This window comes from Syngnathus scovelli, chromosome 15 (genome assembly GCF_024217435.2).
Source record: "Syngnathus scovelli strain Florida chromosome 15, RoL_Ssco_1.2, whole genome shotgun sequence".
In the NCBI taxonomy this organism is placed as follows: Eukaryota; Metazoa; Chordata; class Actinopteri; order Syngnathiformes; family Syngnathidae; genus Syngnathus; species Syngnathus scovelli.
The window spans coordinates 9,420,137-9,447,663 of record NC_090861.1 but is presented as its reverse complement, the minus strand read 5'-3'; the positions used below and the strand labels follow the sequence as shown (position 1 = coordinate 9,447,663).

The 27,527-nt window shown below is 46.1% G+C and overlaps 1 protein-coding gene and 2 long non-coding RNA genes across 10 annotated transcripts; 2 read left to right on the top strand and 1 right to left on the bottom strand.

Moving 5' to 3' along the window:
• On the bottom strand, positions 1-24,444 carry LOC125982551 (uncharacterized). Its single transcript, XR_011088137.1, has 5 exons — positions 24,326-24,444; positions 23,783-23,952; positions 23,436-23,664; positions 11,164-18,282; positions 1-917 (listed from the first exon to the last, which is right to left on the bottom strand). It is a non-coding gene; the product is annotated as an uncharacterized lncRNA (long non-coding RNA).
• On the top strand, positions 908-2,065 carry LOC137840945 (uncharacterized). The gene is made up of 2 exons (XR_011088138.1): positions 908-1,724; positions 1,796-2,065. It is a non-coding gene; the product is annotated as an uncharacterized lncRNA (long non-coding RNA).
• LOC125982510 (F-BAR and double SH3 domains protein 2) lies at positions 13,740-27,527 on the top strand. Of its 8 annotated transcripts, none has more exons than XM_049743225.2 (20): positions 13,740-13,882; positions 14,851-14,948; positions 17,610-17,655; positions 18,906-18,979; positions 19,047-19,191; positions 19,275-19,408; positions 19,598-19,652; positions 19,725-19,853; positions 19,976-20,098; positions 20,179-20,274; positions 24,132-24,248; positions 24,359-24,460; positions 24,720-24,875; positions 24,963-25,103; positions 25,192-25,275; positions 25,349-25,487; positions 25,601-25,871; positions 26,144-26,288; positions 26,369-26,433; positions 26,569-27,527. In XM_049743225.2, exons 1-20 carry the CDS (start codon positions 13,862-13,864, stop codon positions 26,618-26,620), a joined length of 2,193 nt encoding a protein of 730 aa, XP_049599182.1. In that variant the 5' UTR covers positions 13,740-13,861; the 3' UTR covers positions 26,621-27,527. The 8 variants fall into 8 exon arrangements, with proteins under 8 accessions (XP_049599182.1, XP_049599181.1, XP_049599177.1 ...); XM_049743224.2 differs by having other exon boundaries at positions 25,571-25,824; XM_049743220.2 differs by having other exon boundaries at positions 25,571-25,871.

The window sequence follows — 27,527 nt, the reverse complement described above, 5'->3', positions numbered from 1 at the left end:
ACATATATAACTCGCTCCGGAGTATAAGTCGCATTTTGGGGGAAATTTATTCGACAAAATCCAACACCAAGAACAGACATGAACGAGCAACAACAGGCTAAACGATAGGTATGCTAACGTGACATAAACACAAACGAAGAGCTGAGAACGGGCCTGACGTAACATTCAGAGTTATTCAAATAACTATTACATAAATAACACGTTTACAAAACCATCTGTGTCACTCTAATTCATTAAATCCATCAATCGTCCTTTATGTCAACAATGCCGGCCGGCTGCGTGCCGCTGACGGCGGTTGCACTTCAAAATATTCCACAGGCCCATATAATGATATATAAATTATATATCAAATAACTATTATATAAGTAATAGTATTATCAAACCATCTGTGTCACTCCAAATCATTAAATCCATCGATCAAATTCCTCGTCCTTTGTCAACAACGCCGCGCGTGCGTCCTGATGTCAGCCTTGTCGTTATTCCACAGATCTAGTATATAACTATATTGTAGCGTTAACAAAATACAAGGAAAGACGTGGGTTTGGTAAACGGCTCTTTATTTAACAAAAGAAGAGTTCAACGAGCCAACAACTACTGAACTGTAACGATAAAAACATATACAAGTTGCTACACGAAATAAAATATATCGAATAACTATAACATAAATAGTTCACCGCCACACGGCCCCAAGCACCGGGGTCGACTTCCAGGCGTGTGGCGGCGTGGATGTCCATCCCCGGAGGTGGCACTTCCAGTCACGGAGGTGGAAGAGAGCTCCATAGAATAGGACCGGGCGTGCGTAAAAGCCATGTCCGAGCCCCATCCACCGTCCCCGGACAGCCACCCGGCCGAGCGCTGGCCCCCGACTTCCATCCACGGAGGTGGAAGAGAGCTCCGTAGAGTAGGACCGGGCGTGCCTAAAAGCCATAATAGTTTTTCAGACCTTCTGTGTCACTCCAAATCATTAAATCCTTTAAACTCTTCATCCTCCGTGTCACTTACAAACAAAGCCGCTAATGATGCCGGTAGTACGTGGGGCCCTTTGTCATCTTCGTCATCCCGTGATTGAATCTTTGTCCTTTATGTAAACAACCACCGCGCCGCGCCGCTCATATCACATGAAATTCAAATTATAGTAATCCCTTGCTACAATGCGGTTCGTTTATCGCGGTTTCACTTTTGTTTTTATTTGTTTTTTTAATTTTGAAAATTTGTGAAAAAATTCACATATACGTAAGTCGCTCCTCAGTATAAGTCGCCCCCCCACCCAAACTATGAAAAAAAAAAACGCGACTTATAGTCCGAAAAATACGGTAGTTTTTACTCGTCTGATTTGAAAACTAGTTATTTGTCAGTTGGTTTTGTAGCTTTTACTGTATATAATAGGAGGTGCTCATACATTTATTTGGGTTGACAGTCATAATGGCCCTCCGAAAGAAGCTATGACTACAATGCGGCCTGCATAAAAAATGAGTTTGACACCCCTGGCCTATGCCAACGAGCATGCGCACAAATGCGCATGAATGTGCACGAATGCGCACAAATGCTGAAAGACGAGCTTTAGCACAGTGCTTTCTGGACTGTACAAACATTGATTCCTTGCAAAGGTCGCAAAGCACTACGTCATATGTCTGCGCGGCGGCGACCCCGTGGTCCGATGACACATGGAGGCGGTTCTGGAACGGGCCATCTCGTCGGTGGTGGGTGAAAGCTACGATCTGGAGGTAAGTAAAACTCTCACAGCGGAACGGTTGCCCTAATTTGCCAAGCTGACGTTGGGGTCCGTCTCCCCCAGGTGGACCTGACCGACACGTTTGACAGGTGGGCATCCCGCAACATGGCCGGAACTAGGCTGGCCAGGACCGACGCCTCCTTCTCGCTTAAGTACCACTCGGGCGCACTCTTTGACTGCTCGTAATGGCTGGGATTCAGCAAGAGGAAGTTCAAGTTTGGATTCTATTCCACTGCTGAGGCTTAGTGCTGAAGAATAGAAATGCTGCATTTCTTTTATACTCACTCGTGCTTTTATTGCGTGTTCAAATAAATGCAAGAAAGTGTGAGCTTTGTCCCATGTAGCCCAAAAAGTACTTGTGACGGACCAGCACGTACAGTAGGCCAGCGAATGCGGCAGGAGCTTGGAATAGGCAAAAAATATAGGCAACTCTTTCATTCCCATGGTATTTAAGAATTGCAATATGAGGGGAAAAAAAACATCTGTAAACCTGGCCCTAAAAAGAAGTTTCAGGAAAGGATTCAGGAAATGCTTCTCGAGTGTTTGCATATTGTATATTATCTTCACACACACGCGCGCGCACACAAAAGGGCTTGCTTACACAATGCTTGCTCACGCAGCGCTTCGCCTTTGCCATCTTTGACCACATCGCGGCTTGGCTCAAAATTCCACACCTGCCCCGCTTCCAACCCAAAAGCGGTGCTACCGGAGCGCCACGATATAACTGGAATTGTATTCAAAACGACAAGTCATGACTGAAACTACCGGAGCTCTCCCAACATAAACGGAGTTACAGTATTCAAAGTGAGTCGTGACTGAGAAACTGCTCGCTAACGTTGGCAATAGGAGCTTTTGCTCTCGCACCAAGGTGAACTGAGCCATCTTTTCGGAGCACTTGCGCCACAGGAAGTGGCAAAACCGCTTCCCATTTCTAACTGCTTTAAATTTTTTATTACATGCACCAAATGTCAATAAAAAGTCGGAGAAGGGCGTACTTGGCACAGAACATTCGTTGAAACGCATGACTGTTCCATTCCTTTCCTCCACTTTGAGCGCAAAGAAAGTGAAGTGAATTTTGAACTTTATGCGTATCTGTATGTTGCACTAGATGATCCACTAGTAGCAGTAAGACTATCAAACTATATTTGCTGTACAGAGAAGCTTTAGTTTCAGTAATGTATAAGTACTTGGTAGAAGATAGAAGGGCCAGTTGTCCGTGACCAGGGAGAATTCAGTTTCAGCAATGTGTGCAATCCTATAATAAGGTAAAGTGGCTGTTGTTGTCCATCACCAACAGCGCTGGTCAAGATCTCCTTTTTAGGACTGAAGTAAACTAGTAGATTGAAAACTACAGCTGTTACCCCAAGCCGTGACATCAGCTTCTTGTCAGGTATAAAAGCTACGGGCCTGACAAGAGGGGGGGTTGGTTCGAGCAGGGGTCGTTCGTTGGTTCCAGGGCTCGCTCTAGCGCGGGTTCGCTCGTTCTCGCTCTCTCCCCCTTTTGGGGGGGGGGCTTTTTTTACATCCATGCCTTGTGCCACTCAACTTTTTGGAAAGACTTCACTCTGACATTGGTTGAATAAAATCTTTTCCCAATCAGCCGTGGTCCCTGAAGTGCTCATTCGTCAGGAAACAGCCACCGATCACCGAGTGTTTTTTGAAGACCAGCGAAGCAGCAAAAACCATATACCACATTTTTGGCGTCACGAACAGGATTCGTGTTCTCCAGGGGATCGTCCCGCCCGCTCTCTCCGCGAGCATCCAGCGGCCAGCCGACGACCTGTTTTGAGGTGAGTTGCTTGCACTCAAAGTCGCCGCAGCATGCTCGCTCTTGGAAAGGGGGGGAGGGAGCGTTGTCCCCCACACGGAGGGCAGTTAAACGGATCTGATGGGGCCACGACGGGCTCCAGGGAAAGTTGTCTCTCCTAGTCAAAAGCCGTCATAATGCGACTTTTGAAGGGGGAGTGGCCCCAAATAGAGACAGCGAAAGAAAAGTAAAATAAAAACAGGAAAATAAATAAAAACAATAAATAAAAAGGGAACAGTAACAAAACGTTTTGGGGATTGCACGAGTGAATGGCATGTCTTGTGAGAATGATAAACGAATTAAACGCTCCAGGGAGGGCGAAAGTGAAACAGGACAGGTTGTCGAGAACAACGCTGGTCGGCTGGCACGAGAAGTAAAAAGTACATAAAACGTGGACGTGGAAATTAGTCGTTTCAATGGTCCCGCGGAGGATCGAAATTTTAGCTGTGTGATTGTGGCGGAAACACAGGTACGATTGAACTATGCTGCGACAAGATACGGGTGAATCCACACGGGCCAGGGGCTATAGCCGAGATGTCCGGTGGGAGCCTAGTCTCTGCCAAAGTCCAGCGCAAAAGGGAGGTTGCGTTGACCGCGTTTGGCCAATAGGAACGAGCGCAACCTTGGCATCCGTACCGTGAGAGTGAGTGGATGAAGGAAATATCCGGCCAGGTTAGCGACCTGTGGGCCGAAGAGAATGATGCGCGCGAAGCCACATCGTTTGGGCACTGATCGAATTAGAGGTGTATGTGAGTTATAAGGCTTGTCAATTTAAATGCTGGTGTAAAAGGCCCCCAGGTAAAACGAAGGACTGGCGGTTTTTGAATATTGATTAAGCTGATACGATCTGCTTGCGGTTCGATTCCTCTATGGGGACGTATTATAATAGCATGCACGTCTGTCAAAGTTTGATAAATTTGAGCCTGTACAGACCGCGTTTGGGAAATAGGTGCTGGACGGCATTGTGTGTGTAAGAGGGAAAACGTGGCAATGAGGCCTCGGAGTGCAAGGATTGGTATACCTTGGGAAAAAATAATTTGTGTGCACACTTAAATTAAATTCTGCAGAAAATAAAGGGGAAAATATAAAGCGCTATTAGAAACGAAACGAAACGAAAGTTAAGTAAGACGTGCGTATTTGTCAGTGCATATCTGCACTGTTAAACACCAAACTGCATAGCCGCAGTTGGCAAACAGCAAAACATGGAATGGATTCGAATCCTGCTCTGTCTTCTGTGTTTGTGCGTGAGCGTTTGTCGCTCAATGGCGTTTGTTTGTGAGTGTCTGCGCGTGCAGAGGTGTGTGTGTGTACCCATGGGTGTGTGTATGTGAGCGTGCGTGTGTGCGCGTGTGCGCGGTCGTAAGTAAGTGTGTGTGTGTGCTCTTGAATGCGTGTGGGTGAGCGTGCTTGGAGAGGCAGAAAAAGCTAAAAGGATAGTGTGCTTCTCGGTGCTCTGAGGCGCGTGCCCGCCTGCGCTGCGCGTGCGGGAGGGGGATCCAGCGCCGGGGGCGGCAGGGTGGCCAACCTGTATCTGCTCACCATGTTTCAGGGCTGGGCCCTCCCCGCCCGACTCCCCGCTCGGGCGGCGTCGGGGCCGCGTGCAGGGCCGGAGTTATGCCCATTTTAGGGGTCTACCTTGCTGGTAGCGAGGGGAGCAAAAGAATGCATGACCACCTGTGGAGGTCCTGAGCTAACTGCAACCCATGATAATTAATGTCCCATAGCTGTCTAACAAGAGAAACAAGAAGCATGTGTATGTTAATCAATACGACACCAATATAGATGAGTATGTAGGTATGTCGAGAGGAGTGTGGTCCGCTCGTAAATAACTAGAACCAGCTGATGCTCCTTTTAGCATTCTGAGGGAAATGGGAAATTGTTTAAAGACAACCACAACTTGTTAATTTAAATTGTTGAAAGGATGAGAAAATTGAAAACATGTTATTGCTACGGCTTTGTTTCTTTGGGACTCTCATTAACATTTCAGATTTTCTGTTTACATAAAAAACCCGACACAGCGGATACATCCGTTGGCTCCAGGACAAAGAGACACAGACTGAACTTAGAATGAATGTTTAACAGCCATCTAACAGGTGAAGACTAATTTATGAGCGCAAGAGAGGTATCAAGTGAGGGCCACAGCGCCAGCTAGAATTAAAGGAATTCTCTGGACTTAGACATAGAACTGAATCGTATTCACGGAGAGCCTGCTCATAAATTTTGGCTCGACAAGGGCGACCAGCGCCTATGTAACAAGACTCACAGGTCAAAAGCCGTAAGTCCAAAATAGAGGAGGAGATGCCAACGAGGAGATATTAGATTTGGAAGTAATCTGTTGGTTCTCTTAATACCCTTGTAAAAGTCTACTCGGTACAAATAAATTAACAATAGGAGCAGTTTAGAGGTCCAAAAGTAAGAAATTCAAATGAAAACCACATCCTAGATTCGAATAACATGAGCATGGGGAAAGTGAACAGCTGAAAAATGGCCTTCAATGTCGTGGCAGTGAATGAAAGATTCAAGATAGTTCGGTAATATCTGTAAAGTGAGCATAACACCATTAATACTTAGGTCAAAATGGAGATGATGCTATGCACAATTTGGAAACTTTATCAGAAATTGAAGACTCAAATCAGGAAAGGTAATAAAGAGGATGGCATAAAATCAAAGTTAGGAAAAACAAACGATAGAATGTAACCTGAAAATAGAATGAGCTTCTGGAAATTGCAGTATAATCGAGAGAAATCACAGTTAAGACTGGCAATTTAAGTTTGGGGTAATCTGCAAATTTAAAACGGCTCAAATGAGGTCCATTATAATACATCCGAGAGCTCAGGAAGGAAAGGCGCCGTCTTTCTCAAGTGTATTACATTGTCAAGAATAGTAGAATTTGAAGTTTGATTAACAAAAGGCACTATGAAATTAATGGCATATTGGGAGATGATATTTAAGTTTGGTACCCCAGCCTGTCTCTTTCAGTGGTCAGCAGTTACTCTGAAACTCGATCCCGAGACTCCACCGACAGCTGAGAACAACAAGAAAACGTTGCATGGCTCTGAGGCACCTTTGACCTTCGCAAGAGCAAAAAAGGACTATATTTGTGCTGGGGGGAGCACAACGCTCGGACGCAAAACTACAAAGAGTGAAGGAACTTACAAGATAAGAATGGACTCAGTTGAAAATGGACTCATCCAAGAGTGAGAGATGAGTTGACTCTGAGACTACAACCAAAGACAACAACTTGACAATGAGGTGCGGCGAAAGACACATGAGACCTGAAAGATGCATCAAGCTGCTGAGATGTTATCAAAACTGGTGGAGCTTGGGTCAGAGTGGAGGGAAGCTTGCTTGGGCACTGAGTTTGACACCACTGAGGAGTCTTGATAAATAAAGACGTATAAAGAAATAAGGAGCAAAATGTGTAGTGTTACAGAAAAAGGAAAAGCATCATAGTCAGAGATTAAATTTGGATAAAGCAGATAGGCTAACACTGTAAGAAATAAGAGTAGAATCACATTTAGCCCATCCAGCTTAACGATTAGACATTTAGTCATTGACACTTTGGAGAAGGGAAAATGGGACATTAGGACCCACTAGGATGCAGTCAAGAGGTGATTAGATTGTTCAATGGAGCTAATTAATAAATTAGAAGTTAATCACACCTCACAGGGAAATTCTGGTGTCAAACAAGTCGGATAAAATCAAGGAATAACACCCATGAAACCTTTTGACAGTTAAGAATAATACTGCTACTACTAATACTAAGAGTCACACCAAGTGATAGTGAACGCGATGACAAATGTGATAGGACTCGAATAACAAATGCCTTAATATGGCAAAGTGAAAATAACGTGGTGGAGTAGACTGTTGGAGTATCTTTACCCGGCTGCTCGATCAGAACGATGGATTAGGACAAAATTATTTAGGGACCAGCTGAGGCTACTTCTTCCCCCATGCTCACCTATGAACATGCTCAACAGTGGAAATGACTGAATTTTTTAGGCATTTATTTGGCAATTTTACGGTAAAGGTGAGGTATGAATGTAGGAAATATTTAATTGGGAAGAACATCCGGAAATGAAGGGTTACTGTTAGTATTCACTGATTGCCTGCTCACTTACACATACTAAATTTGTTTGTTGTGGTATGAGTGATAGAAACAAATGGAGTGGCATTTGTGCGGTTAGGAATGAGTGTGTATGTCGGGAGCAGTGTGAAAGGCCAAAGTATTTTGGAGTTGGTATAAAAGGGTCACAGTTGAGGGTAAGATTCCTCTCACCTGAGACGGGAACACCCAAGAGTGATGACTGACAGCTGATGGTTAATCAGAGGCACCATGAACAGCAAAATAGTTCATGGAGAAGGCCGAATTCAGCAACACGGATCGACAAGACAGGACTAATATCAAACATTAGGACGATGGACGATATGACATAACAAACCTGGACTCACCCGACAGGGTGACAGACTACGTAGATGACAAGCATACATTTGAAACTTAAGCTTGCTTGTGGCAAGTGCGAGCTTTGCTTTGTTTCTGTGTGTCACTTGACTTATTGCAGCATCAACATCCAGCCGAGGAGCAGATTGCTGGTTGTTTTATAACTTGTATTACTTTTGCAGGCTGTCGATTGCAGTCTTGGAAAGTTTATGTTGAATTCACGTGAAAATGTTAACCCTAACCCTTTTGATTTTTATGATAATTGATGATTTTCAGGACGGAATCCCCGTGCGCCATGATTCATTGTGTGTCTATTCTCATTTAGGAGATACTCGATGCCTGTGTGGTTTTGTGAGTACAAGTGTCCGTTGTTCGTATTGCCGAGTGTGAGGTGCACAGTCAATTTTCAGGAACTTGGGGATGACAGTCCTGGATGAGTTCAAGGTTCGACAGGACTGGCTGCAAGACATATGATGATGTGGTAGGACATTTGCCGATTCCTTTTTGGATGCCTAATGACACATTGGGTGAATGTGTCAAAGGGGGGTGGGGTTACGTTTGAATGAGTAAGTAGATATAAAATGTAATCGCGACATTCAATGTTTTTTTGGATTCACTTGTTTTTGAGGCTTTAACAGGACGTGCCAGAATTCAACAGGCAGTGATGGAAGGAGCAGAAGAAGCATCTCGAAAGCAAAGTTAATGGGAGATAACAATGTGGAATGGAAGCAAAGCGTGGTAACAATCTAGCGACAGTAAGGGTTAAGGTCTATCAACGGAAAAGCATGAATGATGACAAATCATAAAGCTAATAGGGATTGGACTGCAGCACAATAGACAACAAATGTTTGGAAGGTAATTAAATGAAATAGGAAACTGGATCAGAAACAAGGAATAGGGAAAATTTCTTAACACATGAATGCATTAAAGCTGCTATTAAAGGGAAAGTATTTAAAAACACATTTCGACGAAGATAAGGTACATACACAAATTGGTTGGACAAAACTGACGAGACTGGTACCAATTTGACGATATTGAGAAAAAACCTAAATCAAAGAGGAAATTTTGAGAGAAAATTAGTATTTGGACTGGGAAAGAGTGATTGCCGAGACGTGATTGACAGGACTTCAGACAGTGACAGCTGCAGCAGGAAAGGCTAACTTGAACGGCTAGCAGTTACTCTGCTATAGGAGAGATCTTGCGAGACTGACAGCAAGACGAGACACTCCCCCCAGGAGGAGTGTTTGTTTGTTTGTTTGTTTGTTTGTTTGTTTGTTTGTTTGTTTGTTTGTTTGTTTGTTTGTTTGTTTGTTTGTTTTAAGGATCACGTGGGCCTCTGGATCATAGGAGTAGATGCCGGGAACGCTCGGAGGTTCTATTGAGTACTTCGATGAGACGATGACCACCAATCGTCCCCGTGCCCCAAACAACCCCAGAAGAGAAGAATTTGTTTGCTGACGACTGCTTATGGAGATGTCGTTTACTAGGGGTGACCCAAGGGGGGCAGGAGGACTTCCGGCCTACGCTGGGCATTGCTGCTTTTTTCATTGCAACACAAGGTTTTGTGCTGTTGTCATTGTTCAATACTGGCAGTAGCTACCAATTATCGCAGAACTCCTGGACGCTGACCGGGGCCTGGGAGGAGACTCTGAAGACGGTGAAGTGGACATAAAGATCTTGGATGGACAGCAGGCCCTGGGCAGTGATTCCAGCGCGATTCACTGCTGAGCATTCAGTGGACTGGACTTTGCATCGACAGAAACATACATATGCAAGGGGGGCAAAACTAAGAGCGTTTCAACTCTGCAGTATGCTGTGATATTGCGTCAATATTATGTCCTTCATTACTTTATCAATTGACCACATGCTGCATTACTTTAATTCATCACATATTAACGTCATGTTAATGCAGTTTGACTGTTTAGCGGTCGGTGGTTATGTCATTTCATTTCCATACTGTTTTGTGAGCTCATACTGTTTTGTGGATTGTAATGTGCCAGGGGTCCTTACACCTGGGTGACACCAGGTGAGGGGAACCACTGGGGATGGTAGAAAGGGCCTTCCTCTTTTTCCTTGTCATTAGACTGGCGAGGTTTTTTCTTGAGGAAGGGCCGGCAGCTTTTTGGTGCTTCTAACGGGCCACACCAAATTTATTACTTCGCATTTTGTCACCGTTGTAAGGGTATTACCTAAGGGGGGTGGTACCGTCGTCTGTATAATGTGGACTTCAATTTTCTTTACTTGTGGTTCCTGAGAGGCCTCAGACTGTTGTCAAGGAGCAATTGGCTAACTAAATAGTTTGAGCTTTCCTAGTTAAAGTAACCTTAAGTAGCATGCCTCGAGCATAATTTAGGCTGTGCAGGTATAGGCCAAATTGTAGACGTGACCATAAAAAATTTGGTTGGGAGAAGATTTTTTGGTTGTTTACTGATGTCATCTTTTGCTAAACTGTTTTCGGGACATTTGTAACGTCCCGAAGGGGGGAATGAAGTGAATTTTGAACTTTATGCGTATCTGTATGTTGCACTAGATGATCCACTAGTAGCAGTAAGACTATCAAACTATATTTGCTGTACAGAGAAGCTTTAGTTTCAGTAATGTATAAGTACTTGGTAGAAGATAGAAGGGCCAGTTGTCCGTGACCAGGGAGAATTCAGTTTCAGCAATGTGTGCAATCCTATAATAAGGTAAAGTGGCTGTTGTTGTCCATCACTAACAGCGCTGGTCAAGATCTCCTTTTTAGGACTGAAGTAAACTAGTAGATTGAAAACTACAGCTGTTACCCCAAGCCGTGACATCAGCTTCTTGTCAGGTATAAAAGCTACGGGCCTGACAAGAGGGGGGGTTGGTTCGAGCAGGGGTCGTTCGTTGGTTCCAGGGCTCGCTCTAGCGCGGGTTCACTCGCTCTCGCTCTCTCCCCCTTTTGGGGGCGGGGGCTTTTTTTACATCCATGCCTTGTGCCACTCAACTTTTTGGAAAGACTTCACTCTGACATTGGTTGAATAAAATCTTTTCCCAATCAGCCGTGGTCCCTGAAGTGCTCATTCGTCGGGAAACAGCCACTGATCACCGAGTGTTTTTTGAAGACCAGCGAAGCAGCAAAAACCATATACCACAAAAGCTTGAAAAAGATTTTAGTGGTTGAAACACAGGTGCCATTGCTTGTTGTTAAGTGTGGCTCACCGTTCTGCAGCGCGCTGACCACCAGGGTGACGAGCACCAGCAGGTAGACGCTCTCCACCACCATCGCCATGATGCCGACGATGCCCACTATGCCAACGATGCGTACGGCTGTCCAGAGACAAAAAGACGCCTTTGGCGCTGCGCTTCCCCTTTATGCAAATGAGGCCTGAATTTGCATCATGGACACGCGGCGGCTATACGAAGTCGACACACGCTGAAATATATCAAAGAGAGCGAGATCCATCCAAACGTTTTGCGAGTCAGCCGGATCGGACGGTCGTTTGCCTCACTGATATGAGCAATGGGCTCCCGATGACTCTCTCGGGGCAACAAAAACCTTAGTCCTTCACATACTTTTCAATCCAAACAGGATGTAATGACAGGATGAGAAATGCTCACAGCTTGTGCCATTTGTCTTGTTTATGGACACTTGTGGCTGTTGACTCAGTCTGATTAGTGGCTTGATAATATAAAAATGAGTTCCACTTGATACATGCCCACAGTACACACGAGCCTCGGCCTTGACGGTTGATCATGTCACGCGTTGGCAGGTTCACGCTGAACATCTGCTACTACGGCCTGTCGCTGAACACGTCGCAGCTCAACTCAGACCCGTACATCGGCTGCTTCCTGTCTGCCGCTGTGGAGGTGCCGGCGTACGCCAGCTGCAGCCTGGCCGTCCGATATCTGCCGCGACGCCCCGTCGCGCTGGCTGTCTTCCTGACCATGGGCCTGGCGCACTTTTCCATCCCGCTGGTGCCTCAGAGTGAGCAGCAAAGAGTCGAGCTGCATGGTGCCGGGTCAGGATACAGTCCGCAGCAAATAGCCGTTGAAAAATCAGTGGTGCTTCTCTTCTCCTAGGCCGTGCCGCGGCTCAAAGCCAGTCGGTCCGATTCTCGCTCAAAACGTTGCCGCGGGCCTTCCCCTCAGGTATCCTGAGTCTAACGGTGGCCTTGGAGATGTTGGGCAAGTTTTCTGCCACAGCCGAAACCTCGCTGCTGTACGCCTTCATGGCCGAGCTGTATCCGACGGGCCTGAGGAACACGGCGTGCGGGATCTGTGTCATGGTGTCGCGGACGGGAAGCTGCGTGGCGCCCTTCCTTTTACAGCTGAGTAAGCACTTTTGGACAGGTCCAAATGTCCAGGTTGACTTTGACTCTTCCTTTGTTATCACCGTGCAGAGATCTATTTTGAGTATCTGCCATACATCACCTTGGGTGCTCTGGCCATGCTGTCTGTCCTGGCGACGTTTCTCCCGCCGGAGAGTTTTGGGTGCCCGCTCCCTGAGACTCTTCAACAGATGCAGAAGAGGCAAAGGTGGGATGACGGGATTTTCTGAGGATATATTCTCGGTTTCCAAAAACAAACACACACACAAGACACAATGTAACACATTTGCATCCACAATCATCTGGCCATTTCCGTGCAGTCATCCATTTGCGCGTCTGCAAACGTCGGTCCGTCCGCTCCAGACGCACACCAACATCTGTCTGTCCATTCGCAAATGGCTACATGCAACGTCAACATTCAAGGTTGATGATTTGGATTCACCTTGAGACGCTTAATCTCCACGTTAATTTCCCCAGCTGCAGAGTGACCTGCCAGTACATCTGCCGACAACAACAAAAGTCCAAATCCATGATGGGCGGCGAGACACTTAGCACTTTGGGGATTTGACCAGAACATTTGCATAACTCCATTGTGTAAATTATATACGATACGCCTAACTTGCATTCCAAGACAGCTTGTATGTTTACATGCAGTGGTTTGTCATTTTTGTCTGCAACACAAATCCACGAAGGAATGAAATGTATTTTTGGTTCATTTATCCTAAATAAACTTGTAAAATGGTATGAAAACGAGTAGGAGTATGAAAATTAGTCAAATGATATGATATATTTTATTTTCATTTAATATTATTATTGTCGTTACCATTGTTGTCGTTTTACGTGCCATTGCCGTTTGGAGTCATGTTAGACCAGTGGTTCTTAAACTGGGTTCGATCGTACGTGGTTCGATCGAACCCTAGGGTTCGGCAGAGCCTACACTATGGAGGTCCGAACACCTGATTTATCATGTAAATTTGTGATGATGCATATCTGAACTAGTCTCGCAAAGGTAACAGCAGAAGTCAGACTGATTTGCAGGTATGTTATTTGTTGTGAGTTCATGCATTGTGTTGGTTTTGTTCTTTGAACAAGGTGATGTTCATGTACAGCTCATTTTGTGCACCAGTACACCACCAGCACCATCTATGTCTTAAATTTGAAAAAAATATAATTGTATTTTTCACTAAAGGGGTTCGGTGAATGCATATATGAAACTAGTGGGGTTCGGTTCCTCCAACAAGGTTAAGAACCACTGTTAAACTCGCTATTGACGTTTTTTATTTTGACACCACGCGGAAGCAATGTTCCCCACATACATTTTATTTTGAAAGAAAAATACGGAAAAGGTTTAAGTCGCTACGTTCAAATGACGTCTGCTCCCCGGGGCCGCGAGCGACAGCACTGTTTTCATCAGCAGGGTTCGGGCTCTCTGTTTAACGGACTCGCCACGGCTGCCTTACAAGCGAGGCTGCCTGGAACTATCATTCTTTCTGTCGATCGCTGTCGTAGCAGAAGAAGTTGGACTAACGTTTCCTGCCCAGAAAAACTTTTGGACTTTTTCCGCGTCGTTTTTATGTCCAGAAAGAAGGATGCAACCCCCACCACGAAAGGTGACCCCCCCCCAACACACATGCACGCACGCGCGCGCACATACACACACACGCACGCACACACACACGCACACACGCACTCTCCCGTCCCGAGTATGTCTGTAGCCTCAGAAGCTAACGTTACTCGACGAAGTGGTGCATATTGAATGGTTGCCAGACCACGACGGCAAAACACAATTTTGCCTTTGACATTTTATTTGAGAAACGGATTGGTTTTTGTTACAATTTATGCATATATATGCCTCTTAAAGTTGTTGTACCACAAGTGTGGAAATAGTTTCGCTTAACTTAAAGTACCCTTTTTCCCATTCGAATTAAATAGCATTCTCAATTGCACACAAACGTCACTTTTCTATTGTTTCTTTTGTTTTGTTTTTTATCACTACATTACTCGGGTTTTACGATTAACGTCAAAGATGTTACATCGGCGCGCAAGTGGTTTTTCAAAGCGGTTCTAAAGTTCAAGTAAGTATCACTTCTCTTCACTGGTAACCCGCACTGAAACTAGTGGAAGGCAGCGAGATCGACGTGTTAGTGGGTTCCGGAGGGGAATCCAAGTGACGACCTCCCTCAAACCAAAAGTAGATCGTATTTTTGTCCGGGACGAATATGAGAGTGGACCCAACTTGATCACATGCGCGTCACATTAAGTCCTGCGTTTTTACGACGGTCTGAAGGTATGAGTGAACATGTTGTTGTTGTTTTTTTACGGTTGTTTGGTTCATGGCCCTCTCTTTCACGTCAGTAGTGAATAAATTAAAAACTTATAGTTGCTTAAAACTGTTAAACTCTCAAGTCATTCATTTTGAAATAGTGTCCTCATTTACCGACGTAGTGTGCACAAATTGGAACGCGCAGCAATCTGTCACGAACGCAGCAGTAAAGACAAGTATAGTCAGGGACGTACGAAACAAACAGACAAACGAGCCAAGAAAGACAAAAAACACGTTTGTCATCTCCCTCCACAGGTCCGGGTCACCCAGGAGCTGAAACACATTCACGGCGAGCAGCTGAGCAGACTGCACGTCAAACACCAGACTGAGTGTGACCTCCTGGAAGACCTGAGGTGAGCGCTCTCATGTCTAATCGTGCTTTGGGATCAACAATGTCAAAAGGGGAAGTCAAGTAACAGCCGAGAAATGCGCAATTTTGTGCCATCAACCGAGGACTTCCTGTGTTATGAGTTTGGACAAGCTTCCGTAAAGACAAAACACGTCGTTCGAGATCAAGTGGGAGAGCAGCAAACAGCCAAGCAGACACAACGTCAGTATCATTTGCAAAGATGCAGTTCCTAAAGGTTGCAGTCGCGTTTTGGGCTCCCTGCTTCCCGTCTGCAGCTACCAGCCGGCTCTGAATCTTGCCAACAGTTGGTCGGCCGTTAAGACATGGGACAGCCGCCAGATGTTCCCATCGCCATCAGAGTGGAGCGGGGGGAGCTCCCAGGAAACCATGGCAGGTTGTTGAGAGGCGTGGCGCGGCTCGAGTCTGGACATGTTTACCAGCTTTGTGATAATTTTTGCTGTGCTCGGCTTTTATTCATGGCAAAGACCTCCCTCTTAAAGTGCAGCTATAAATGACACCAGGGTGTCCCCCCTGAGCTTGGTTCCTCGGCTTTTAAATCAGCTCCCATGTGATGGAACGCCATCGTTTTCGCATTTGACGCTTTGTCTTTAGAGTTGACAAATGAAGCGCTTGGAAATAATACAGAAGCGTCATTGAGAAAAATTTGAATGAACAAAATGGCAATCACTAGATCAGGGTTCACCAACACGGTGCCCGCGGGCACCAGGTCGCCCGTGAGGACCGCATGAGTCGCCCGCAGGACTGTTCTAAAATTAGCTCAAATAGCGGCACTTGTCAGTGAGCTGCATCTATTTATTTTACAGTCGAACCTCGGTTTTCGAACGTCCCGGTTCTCGAACAAATCGGAATTCGAACAAAAAATTAGAGATTTTTTTGCTTCGGTTGTCGAACAAAATTCGGAGGTCGACCCTCGCGAGAGGAGCCGGGAGGACCCGAGAAACCCAACCGCGCGATGCCGACTGACTCCGTTGTTATTGTATTTTCGTTACTTTGAGGATTGTATTAACCCCTAATCATGCCTCCAAAGAAAGCAAGTGGGAGCAGTAAAGCCATCCTAAAACACAAAGACGCTCTTAAAGCAATGCGACAGTGAGCGCCCGGCGCGCTGTGGTTGCGCGATCGGACCAATTTAAGGTCCTTGCGCACTGAGGTCCACTTAAATTTTGGAAAGTACATCAGGACTTTAAAGATATTTTCTGAATTTCAGCGACGGCTCTGTCACAATAATCCGACCAGCGCGGTGCAGTTGCGCAGTGGGCGACGCGCTACGGTTGCGCGTTCGGCGGTGCGCTGCAATTGCGCGATCAGACAAATATGCGCAAATGAAGAAATGCTTTAAAAAGGCGGTTTTTTTTTCTCTTGAAAAGGATTACATTTTTTTCCATTATTTGTAATGGGAAAAATAGATTCAGAATTCGACCAATTCGCTTCTCGAACCGCCTTCTAGAACGGATTGTGGTGAAAAACCAAGGTTTGACTGTATTTTTGCTATTCTTGTTAAAATCACACTTACACGTGAACTGGGAATGACAATAATAACACATAGTGAAAGCTAAATTGAGCAAATTGGCTATTTCAGAAGTGTGTGTCAAACTGGTAGCCCTTTGCCTTAATCAGTACCCAGGAAGTAGCTCTCGGTTTAAGAAAGGTTGGTGATCCCTGCATAGATGCTTCCAACAATAAACGTTTTACAGGCAGAATATTACAATATGTTGTCATTCAGCATTTGTTCACTTTTAAAGCAGGGAGAAATTTGGCCATTTTTTTTATTTTAAGGTGGGGGGAAAGTCAAAAAATGTCTGTGGATCTTGAAAAGAGTGAACCAGTCTATAAAAGGCTTCGTGCTGCCACTCGGTTTACAATCAAACTAAATAAAACAAAGCGAATTACAAGTTGTGTATTTAACAGGGCCGCAGTCGGTTTAGCTGAATGTTAAGAATAGATGCGACTCACTACCTAACGTATTTTCCGGAGTATAAGTCGCACCGGAGTATAAATCGCACCAGCCATAAATTTATTTGACAAAATTCAACACCAAGAACAGGCAACAGGCTCAACGGTACGGTATGCTAACGTCACATAAACGCATAAAAGAGGAACTGAGAACGTGCCTGACGTAACACATTAAGAGTTATTTAAATAACTATAACATAAATAAGTTTATCAAACTATCTGTGTCACTCCAAATCATTAAATCCATCGAAATCTTCGTCCACTGTGTCACTTATAAACAACTCAGCTGACTCCGGAAGTAGATGCGGCGCTGATGTCAGACTCATCATCAGTTGCAGTTCCAATTATTCCACAGGCCTAGAGCGCCCTTATGCGGTTTAGTGTGAAAATAACATGTGAAGTGACATACTAGTAAGTAATATGTTAATGATCAAGTAATAATGTGTTAATAATTTCACATATAAGTCACTCCTGAGTATAAGTCGCACCCCCAGCCAAAAAACTGTGACTTATAGTCCGAAAAATACGGTAATAGCATTTGTGTGGTGCCAGCGTTGGAGGGCTTTGATAAAGAGATACTTGAACACGATGGATGTGGCAACAATGGTAGACAGACAACATGCTGTTATGGATATGTCTGGACTAAAGGAGACTTTTGGCTGATTTGATCATTCCCACTCGTCTTTTGCAGGACTTTTAGCCAGAAACGGGCATGCGTCGAGCGGGACTACGCCCAGGTAAGGAAATTTGCCTTCATGGCCTAAATCTTAATGGCTCCTCACGTATGTGTTTATAATCTGGAGGTGTTGCTATAGTGCCGTGCCTGTGGAAACTGAGCCTTACCGGAAGCGCTAAGGAAGACGTACCTGCCAGCAGCTTCCAGAAGGACGTCAATCGGACGTCTGACAATAAGAACAAACAAGGAAGCAAACAAAGAGAATCTTGTTGGCCGTGTTGTGGCATTACAGGCCCGTGAGGAATGTGCCGCAGCGCTGTGAAGAGAAGAAGGCGGCGCGACGAGCAAGCGCAAAACCGTTGAAAAGTGAAAGCGTAAACTGCTTGCCCATTTGCCCGCGCCAAAACGGTTAGCGGGTTTATGTAAAGCAGGTCACGCGGCCGGACCCCCAACAACGGACCGCGGCTCCGGCTCGGCGGCGCTTGTAGGGAGGGGTGCAAATTTGGCACAGCTCAGGCTGAACAATAGTGATTAAGTTGAGAGAGATGGAGTCACCTGGCTTTGCTCTGAGCCTCGGCTTCCTTTTTTCAAAGGCCAACTGGTTGTGCAAATTCCCCAAAAGGGTAGAGCCTTCCAAAAGGCGGCGCCGCCTGGTCTCTCGCTCCGTCTTAGGAAGGCCGCGACGTCTCTGGGGAGAAGAACAATAAGCACAAATGAAACATGGTCCAGTCGTTTCTTGACAAAAGCATCTCCCGATGGAAATATCAGAGGCCTCGTGATATTGTCATCAATTGCCGAGGAGCGAGAGTGTTGTTTTATTTTTTTATTTTTTTTTGGGTCTTTCAAGGAATGAAAGATGCACTTGTGCTCTGATCAACTGGCTGCTCTTATTTGAGGCCGGTGGCGTGCTCCACCTGCAAGCTTCTTCAGCCAAGGCTGGTGATTGCCATTCCCATCACAGTGGAGCTGAAAATGAGCTCCTCTGTTCGGCTCACGCGTCCTCCCCACAATGGGCCGGTTTGTCTCGCGGCTCTCCAGCCTTGGCACCATCGGATCGGGAGGCATCACCGCCACCCCGCGACCACATTCCACGGGATTCAAAGCAAAGGCGACCCCCGTTAAAGTGTCGCACCGCTCGAACCTCGTCCGTTCATCTCTTGCAGCATTGGTGCAGCACACTAATATGGTCTTCGTTTGGTGTCCGCGAATCACCAAGCCCAAGCAAGTCAATAAATAGGTGATGGGCAGAGTTCAAGGCAATGTGGCTCCAACCTGCACCTCAGTGTTAAAGGTGAACGTGTCGTCCTCCAGGCTCTGCACAAGTTGGCCAATCAGTACCTAAAAAGGGAGTGGCCCGACAGCCTGTGGGAGGAAGCCGATCGCAGGTAAGGGACAAAAGGTGGTCGGTGCCCTGCCAAAACCAATCCAGGCCCTTTTGTGTGTTTGCCACAGGAATATGTACTGCGTATGGCGGGCTTATCTGGAGGGGACCATCCGGGTCACCCGCTCCAAGATCAGCGCCTGCGACAACTACAAAGCGCAGGTGTCTGAGCCGGCCAAGACTGCCCGGTTGCAGAAGGAGCAGCGGCTGCGTAAGGTAACGGCCGAGGCTCTTGTGCCCTTTTGAAAGGCTGCGGCCAATGTCAACCTGCCGCCGCCTCCGTCTCGTGGCTTTGCCAGTGTGTTGAGCGGCTGACGAGCATTCAGGCTGAGCTGCAGGACTCCGTCAGAGAGCTGAGCAAGAGCAGGAAGAAGTACCGGGAGGCTGAGAGCGTGGCGCAGGCCGTGCGGGAGAAGGCCGAGCTGGAAGCCAAGTAAGAGCCAACCCAAAACGGCAACTAAAGAGCCCATTCATCACGTTAGCGCTTAGCCTGTTAGCAAGGCAGCCCTGGCACCACTTGAGACACCGCAAAGCGCAATGACTCTCCACCCCAGCTGGCAACGTCAAAAACTAAATTGCCAATTGCTCAGTTATTGCTCAGAGCTTTTTTTGTTGCGTCCAGGTCTAAGCCGAGCCTCTTCCAGTCCAGATGGAGTCTACAGAGAGGAACCATCAAGGTCCGCCTGCGCCACTCGGGATGGCCACGGGAGACGCGCTGGGCATTTTCTAACCGACTATGTGCGTTGCAGCTCAGAGCCAAGCGGAACGAGTGTGACTCCAAAGCCGCCCGCAGCCGCAATGACTACCTGCTTACGCTAGTGGCGGCTAATGCTCACCACCGACGCTACTACCACATCGACCTCGACGACTGCCTCAAGGTGTGCCGGATGGCGCAGGATTATTTTGTTTGGAGTCCAGGGGGTGACGGTGTCTCCTTATAATGGAGATAGACTTTGCTACGGGCGCTTCCTTGGAATTAAACAGGTGTGGCTTTTGCCAGGTGCTGGACGGGAGGATTTACGAGCAGGTGAAGGATTATTTGGTTTCGCTGTGTCAGACGGAACTGGAAAGCTACCGGGCCACGCACGACGTCTTTGACGAGCTCTTAGAGCGCTCCGCTGGGGTAAGAAGTGCCCCCTGGTTGGTTTTCAGGCGCGCCGCTATCGCTGCCACTGATTTGAATCCATCAAATGTGCACCGCAGGTCCTGCGGGAGTTCCATCACCAGACGTTTGTGCAGAAGAATGGCGTTTTCCAAAAAGCGGCCGACTTCTTGTACCAGCCCGTCGACATAGATACGGTAAAGACCTGGTGCCGACGTTTTTATTTATTATTTTATTTTTTTATATAAACAAATGTTCCTGTTGAGATCAACTCTGTTTGGAACGATTCAGTGCAACGGCGAGTGTAACATTTTTGACGTACGTCTTGTAGAAGCTGCCGGGTGAGCAACCTTTAGTTGAATGTGCCAGATCACATGCGAAAGCAGGGCTGCGGACTTTGATCACTTTGCAAACACTGGATTGGTTACTTGCTCTCGTGGCAGGCGGGTGCCCTTGTTTGACGTCGGATATAAATGACCAGGTGCTCTTTCGAGGCTTTCTCGCGTTCGCAAAGGTAGCTGGCTAGGGTTCGTTCAGGCTTGCAAAGAAGTTGAAACTGTTTGAGCGGTTTGTTTATTGCACAAAGGAATGCCAATGAGGCACTTTCATAAAAACTTGCCAGCAAGGGGACCCCTTGGCCAACCTTTTTGTAAGTGGACCCAGGTGAGCAAATGGTTCCCGTCCCAATTGTCGGAACCGGTCGCTAGCCAATCACAGACAAAGCAAGCCAATATACCATATTGGCTCGAATATAAGACGACCCCGATTATAAGACTCAAGTTTGAAAAAAGACTTTTTGAACACAAAATTAAATTTTTTATACAGAAAATAATTACATCTGAAACAAATGATTATAACATTATAACATATTCGAGAGAAAAAGCATATTATTTTGCCTCATTCAAATCATGCAAAAACTGTATCACATCTTAATATCTGAATATTTAAATATGTAAACTAAAGTGCAATCACATTTGTAAATGAATGGCTTCTGGTTTTTGAAATGCAAATAAACTAATCTACTGTGATAAAACAAGAAAATTGCAATCACTGCATTAACCATCAAAGTAAAGTCTAACTGTAGTCTTGAAACAAATCTGAATAAGGAAAAACGTTGTAATCAAATAATGCCAACTGCTACTGCTATTGTTGGGGAGCCTGATGGGTTGGCTCGGATGGTTATGCTCTTTTCACCCCCGGGTGTCAGTCAGAACAGTGGTCCCCAACGTTTTTGCGCCACGGACCGGTTACGTGTCAGAAACATTTTCGTGGACCGGCCTTTATATAAATAAATAATACATTTATATAAATAAATAATGCATTTATATATAAATATATAAATACGATGAAATCAAATGATACGACTGGCATAAAAACAAGTATAAACGACATGAAAATAAAACTCAGTGGGAGCACTGAGCTTGTTTCTCAGAAACGAGCCGGCGTAATCGGAAACAATGACACCCGAAGTGGTTAAGGTTTGGGATGCTTGGGCTCCATGTGCCCAAGCACTTTTGAAGGCTCCATTGCCTCGTTAGCTAGCCTGTTGCCACCACATATTATGCAGAGTGGGCTTGCTTGGCGCGTCAGTCACCTGTGGCTATAAATCCATATTTGAAGTAGGACTTTCTTTTAAATGCAGCTTTCCTTTTCTTAGAAGTCGTAGCCTCTTCTTCCGTCTTCTCATTGGGCTTTTTTCCCTTTCCGAAGAAGCTTTCTAAACATCTCTGTTTCTTGCTCATTTTTAAAGTCCCAATGATCATCGTCACACATACATCTGGGTGTGGTGAAATTTGTCCTCTACATTTAACCCATCCCCATGTGATTTTGATCCATCCCCTGGGGGAGAGGGGAGCAGTGAGCAGCAGCAGTGCCGCGCTCGATAATCATTTGGTGATCTAACCCCCCAATTCCAACCCTTAATGCTGAGTGCCAAGCAGCGAGGCAATGGGTCCCATTTTTATAGTCTTTGGTATGACCCAGCTGGGGTTTGAGCCCACAACCTTCCAGCCTCTCTCTCTCTATATATATATATATACACATACATACATACATATATATATATATATATATATATATATATATATATATATATATATATATATATATATATATATATATGTATGTGTATATATATATATATATATATGTATGTGTATATATATATATATATATATATATGTATGTGTATATATATATATATATATGTGTGTATATATATATATATATATATATATATATATATATATATATGTATGTGTATATATATATATATATATGTATGTGTATATATATATATATATGTATGTGTATATATATATATATATGTATGTGTATATATATATATATGTATGTGTATATATATATATATATGTATGTGTATATATATATATATGTATGTGTATATATATATATATGTATGTGTATATATATATATGTATGTGTATATATATATATGTATGTGTATATATATATATGTATGTGTATATATATATATGTATGTGTATATATATATATGTATGTGTGTATATATATATATATATATGTGTATATGTATGTGTATATGTATATATATATATATATATGTATATATATATATATATATATATATATATATATATATGATCAGTGGAGCCTCAGTTTTCGAACGCCCCGGTTCTCGAACAAATCGGTATTCGAACAAAAAATTCGAGATTTTTTTTGCTTCGGATGTCGGACGAAATTTGGTTGTCGAACCTCGTGAGATGAGCTGAGAGGACCTGCATGCCAACTGACTCCGTTCGTTATTACATTCTCACTACTCTGAGGATTGCATCAACTCTAATCATGCCTCCAAAGGAAACAAGTGGGACAGTAAAGCCATCCTAAAACACAAAGACGCTCCTAAAGCAATGCGACAGTGAGCACCCGGCGCGCTGCCGTTGCGCGATCAGACCAAATTTAGCTCCCTGCGCACTGAGGTCCACTTGAATTTTGGAAAGTACATCAGGACTTTAAAAATATTTTCTAAATTTCAGCGACGGCTCTATCACAATAATGCGACTAGCGCGGTGCAGTTGCGCGGTCGGCGACGCGCTACGGTTGCGCGTTCGGCTGTGCGCTGCAGTTGCGCGATCGGACAAAGATGCACAAATGAAAAAATGCTTAAAAAAGGCTTTTTTTTTTTTTGCTTGGAATGGATTACATTTTTTGGAATGGGAAAACATGATTCGAACGATTCACTTCTCGAACAGCCTTCTGGAACGGATTGTGGTCAAAAACTGAGGCTCCACTGCATTAGATGACGGAGCAAGCCTGCTTTTTTTTTTTTATCTTAGCCCTAAAGCAAACGCGTTGATGCTGTAAATACGTGACTTACGTCCCACTTGTAATACGAGCTCCGAAGGTCGACTCACGCCTTGATGGCATTCATTGATGATTCATTGAGGCGGGGCGAATTTCCTCCGTTGTGGCGCTCCGCCCTCTGCAAACATTGCGCGATTTGTTTTCCTTGGAAATGCCAACAAGCGGCCGCCTGTTCCTCAAGAAAACGCAGCCTGGCCTTTTCCTCCTCTGGCCGCTTTGCGGTTTGGTCCAGACAGAGGGATCTAGTAAAAGCGGGAGGAGGGCCTGTGAGTGGGCCTAATGGTGTCGTGCTGACCTTTCCCGTCGCCACAAACAACATCATAGTGCAGGTTTTGCGTTCTCTTAAACATTTGTGCTGACCTAATGCTGGCGGCGGTCCGTCGCCGTTGAAGCACCATCCCCCAGCTGCTCAGCACGCCGCCCACTATTTCCATGGTGCTGATGTCATGTGCTTGGAAGGCACGTGGAGCGTTGTTTCGCGCTTCTTCTCGTCTTTTTTGCCGTGTCCTTCCACGGGACATTGGTCACCCCTGCAAAGAAAACAATGGCAGCAGGATCCACCAACTTCCAATTCCATTTCTTCCAAGTTGTGAAGAAATCAATGAAGCGCTCGCTTGAAAATAGATTTGGCATTTCTCCCTGAATGAGTTCAACTCACTCTCACCGTTCGTTTGTTACAAATCTGGCTTTTGCCTCTTTCCTCCCCAAGGTGACCCATCTGCTAAAAGAGAGCGGCACGCCAGAGGAGCACGGCCTGGACAAGGAGGCGCGCAAGTGGGCCACTCGGGTGGCCCGAGAGTACAAAAGTATCATCCGCACACAACGGGTGAGAACTAAACATGCGCACAGTCTAAACACGAGTTGGACTCGAGACAGTACGATTGAGGGAGGGAAAACACTAACCTCATCTGGGAATCTCCCCCATTGGGTGTTCAGGTTTTGGAGGAGTTTGGGGCTCAGGAGAGTTGCGAGCAGGACGTGCCTGTGGAACTGGAGGCCAAGATGGAAGTGGCGAGGCAGAGTCTGCGGAAGGCAGAGGTACGTAAGCAAAGTGCCACCTGTTGGTTGTAGGCTCCCATCATGCACTCAAAAACAAAGCATCGATTTGGACTTGGGTTGGGCCCGTGCTTCGCAATATGTTCAGGAAGGGAACATTTTGCGCATCCATTCCCCAACTCTCCTTTTCCTCCAAAGCAAAAGTAAATCTTATTGTTCGACTTGGCTTTTGGAGAAGAGGCACCATCTGGTGAGACTTGCTGACATGCAGCAGGATGCTGCTTTTGTGCCGCTCTGGCAGACAGTGAAGACCAAGGCAGAGGCTCGTCTGGACCTGTTGAGGCAGGCGGGTGTTGGCGTGGAAACGTGGCTGAAGAGCGCCATGAACCAGGTGATGGAAGAGCTGGAGAACGAGCGCTGGAACAACCTCAGCAGCTCCCATGATCTTTCGCTCTCCGTAAGGAAAGCCCCCCCCCCCCCCCCCTCCTTTTTTTTTTTTTTTTAACACGTCCCTTTTTACGACGCGTTCGTCCCATCCCGCAAGGGGACGGCCGACTTGGAGGACGAGGAGGACAGCGGTGACGTGGCGGACGACAGCAGCGATGTGCTGGATGACAGCAGCTCCAGCCCCTCCGGCACATTAAAAAACTACCCCCTCACCTGCAAAGTGCTTTACTCATACAAGGTAGGAGCCAACGCCAAGCACTTACACAAGAGCAGATGCGGAGGTGGGCCGGCCGGCCCTAACCCTTTAATTGATGCACCATCTTCAGGCCTCTCAGCCAGATGAACTGAGCATGGAGGAGCAGGAGATCTTAGAGGTCATCGACGACGGCGACATGGAGGACTGGGTCAAGGTGAGTCAGGTTTGCTGGCATTTCCAGCTCCGTGCCCTTTTTGCCTCATCCTCAACTGAGGTTTTGTGGGCAGGCCAGAAACCGCAGCGGCCGGGTTGGCTACGTCCCGGAGAAATACCTGCAGCTGCCGTCCTCCAACAGCCTGCTCAGCATGTTGCAGTCCCTGGCAGCGCCAGACGCTCGCTCACACTCCTCTGGCAACTCCGTCGAAAGTGAGCTTCCCGCCACCTCTGTCGACGGTAGGGACGAGATTGACAAGTTACAGATGGTGCTAACTGGAACGCTGTGTGGAAAGCTCCAAACTCAGCATTGCACTCCATCCCAGTGTGCTTCGCCAAAGCGCTGTACGACTACGCCGGCCAGACAGACGATGAGCTATCCTTCCCCGAGGGCGCCGTCATCCGCATCCTGAGCCGGGAGACACGCGAGGACGACGGCTTCTGGGAGGGCGAGTTCAATGGCGTCGTTGGCGTGTTCCCCGCCGTCCTGGTGGAAGACCTGGCCGGCGGTGCGGGTGCAAACGGACAGAGAGACGCCGGCGGCGCCTGGGTACAAAGTCAACTCTGGGGATTTGTGCTTTGCAGCGGCCGCTCAAGGTGGCATCCTGAATTCATCACAGCGCTGCTGTCCATTAGCTCAACCTAACCATAACATCAGTACTAGATGGTGCCAAAGTAAAACTGCTTTGGCCACAGTGCAAAACAGCTACTGGCTGAGATTTTGAGCCAATGTAGAAAAACAAAACAAATAAGAAAATTTGCAAATGCTGACCTGAGAATTGGCAGTTGCGTTTTCAACTGGATCTCGCCAACTTTTTGAGAGTGAAGGGTATGATTGTTCTTTTTTTTTGTTCTCCTTCCTGTTTCAGTCTTCCCCTCGCAGCCCCTTCCACTCGAGGCCGCTCCTCAGCAGCCCCCCGCAAATGCCCTCCGCCTCATCAAGCCCCTGCGGCGCCGCCTCGCCCATCAGAGCGCCACCCGCCTGGCACAATGGGCACAAGAGCCCCTTTCGCAGTACGTCTTATCGCATTGCAAAGTCATCCAAGTGAAATGCTCCGATGAACTGGGCTCACTGTGGAACCGTGTCACTTAAGGTCCGGGACAAGGCTCCCCGCAACCTCCCAAATATGCAGAGAGCGCATCCAGCACCATCCGACCTGTGAGTAGAACCGCTCCTTTGCCGTTTGATTCCATGCATTTGTATCCCTTGTGATTAAACGGATGTTTTAATTTGAGCGCATCTCACTTGTTACTAACGGGACGGATGAATGGACGCACCCCCGAACCCTAACAGGTCCGTGCTGCTCCACCCCCCCCTACCAAGCAGCACCCACGGGGGCAGGTGAAGCGGCGAGAGGAGGTCGAGATCACGCTGGTCTGAAGCGGAGATGGGACGCCCCCTCGAGGATGCCTCACATGGCCAGTGGAAGAAAAACAAGGGTGGCTTTCTCCCCTTCAAGCGTCTCCATTTTGATGACAACACTCTTTTGTCTCATAAGAGAAAATTGTCACCTTGCATTAAGAATGGGAGTGTAAGGCTGGCCCAGTCCCCCCAGCTCGAACTCTAAAAGAAGGGAAAAGTGGCAATGATGCTCGGAAGTTTTTTTTGTTTTTTTTTTCTCAAATGTAAAATTCCCCGTTTAAATTGCACTCAGTTTAAAAGCAATGCAATGTTTCTGAACTACCTTTCGTTCGTCTCTGATGGGGCAATTTTGCTGGGTCTACGTGAAAATTGCCTTTGTTCAGAAATGGAGGGAGCGACCCTTTCTTCGTGTGTGTCACATAATGAAGCACTTTTGAATGTCGTCAGTATTTTGATTGTCAATATTTCTTCTGTAGTTTGTCGCTATTTGGCCTGAAATAGCCACCAGTGTGAGAAGTGATTGGCGTTTGCAATCTTTACAGAGAGCTCCAAAATATTCGCAACAGCATTTTACAATTAGAAAAAACACAATAAAGCTTAGTTCCACTCCATCTGCGTTGTGAGTAAAAAAGGACTCGTTCAGCCGCATTGCTGCTTGCTCATTGATCTTCTTAAGATCTGTATGACATCAAACTCATTTTTGAAGTTTGCATTTACCCTCCTGTATTGGAATCAGGGCAAAAAAGTGTATTTTCCCTGTTTCGAGACATTAACACACTACTTCAAGCACGTTTTGTTCCGCCGTGTTAGCGCTGCAAGTGTCCCATTTACACAAGTGGATGTTTAACATATTTATTGTGTACAAATAAATGTCAAGTGCTTCAATGGTG

Coding starts and splice junctions, on each gene's coding strand:
- LOC125982510 (XM_049743220.2), top strand. CDS start 13,862: ATGCAACCCCCACCACGAAAG. Junction 14,949..17,609: donor GACCTCCTGGAAGACCTGAG/GTGAGCGCTCTC, acceptor CGTCTTTTGCAG/GACTTTTAGCCAGAAACGGG. Junction 25,104..25,191: donor AAGTGCTTTACTCATACAAG/GTAGGAGCCAAC, acceptor CACCATCTTCAG/GCCTCTCAGCCAGATGAACT.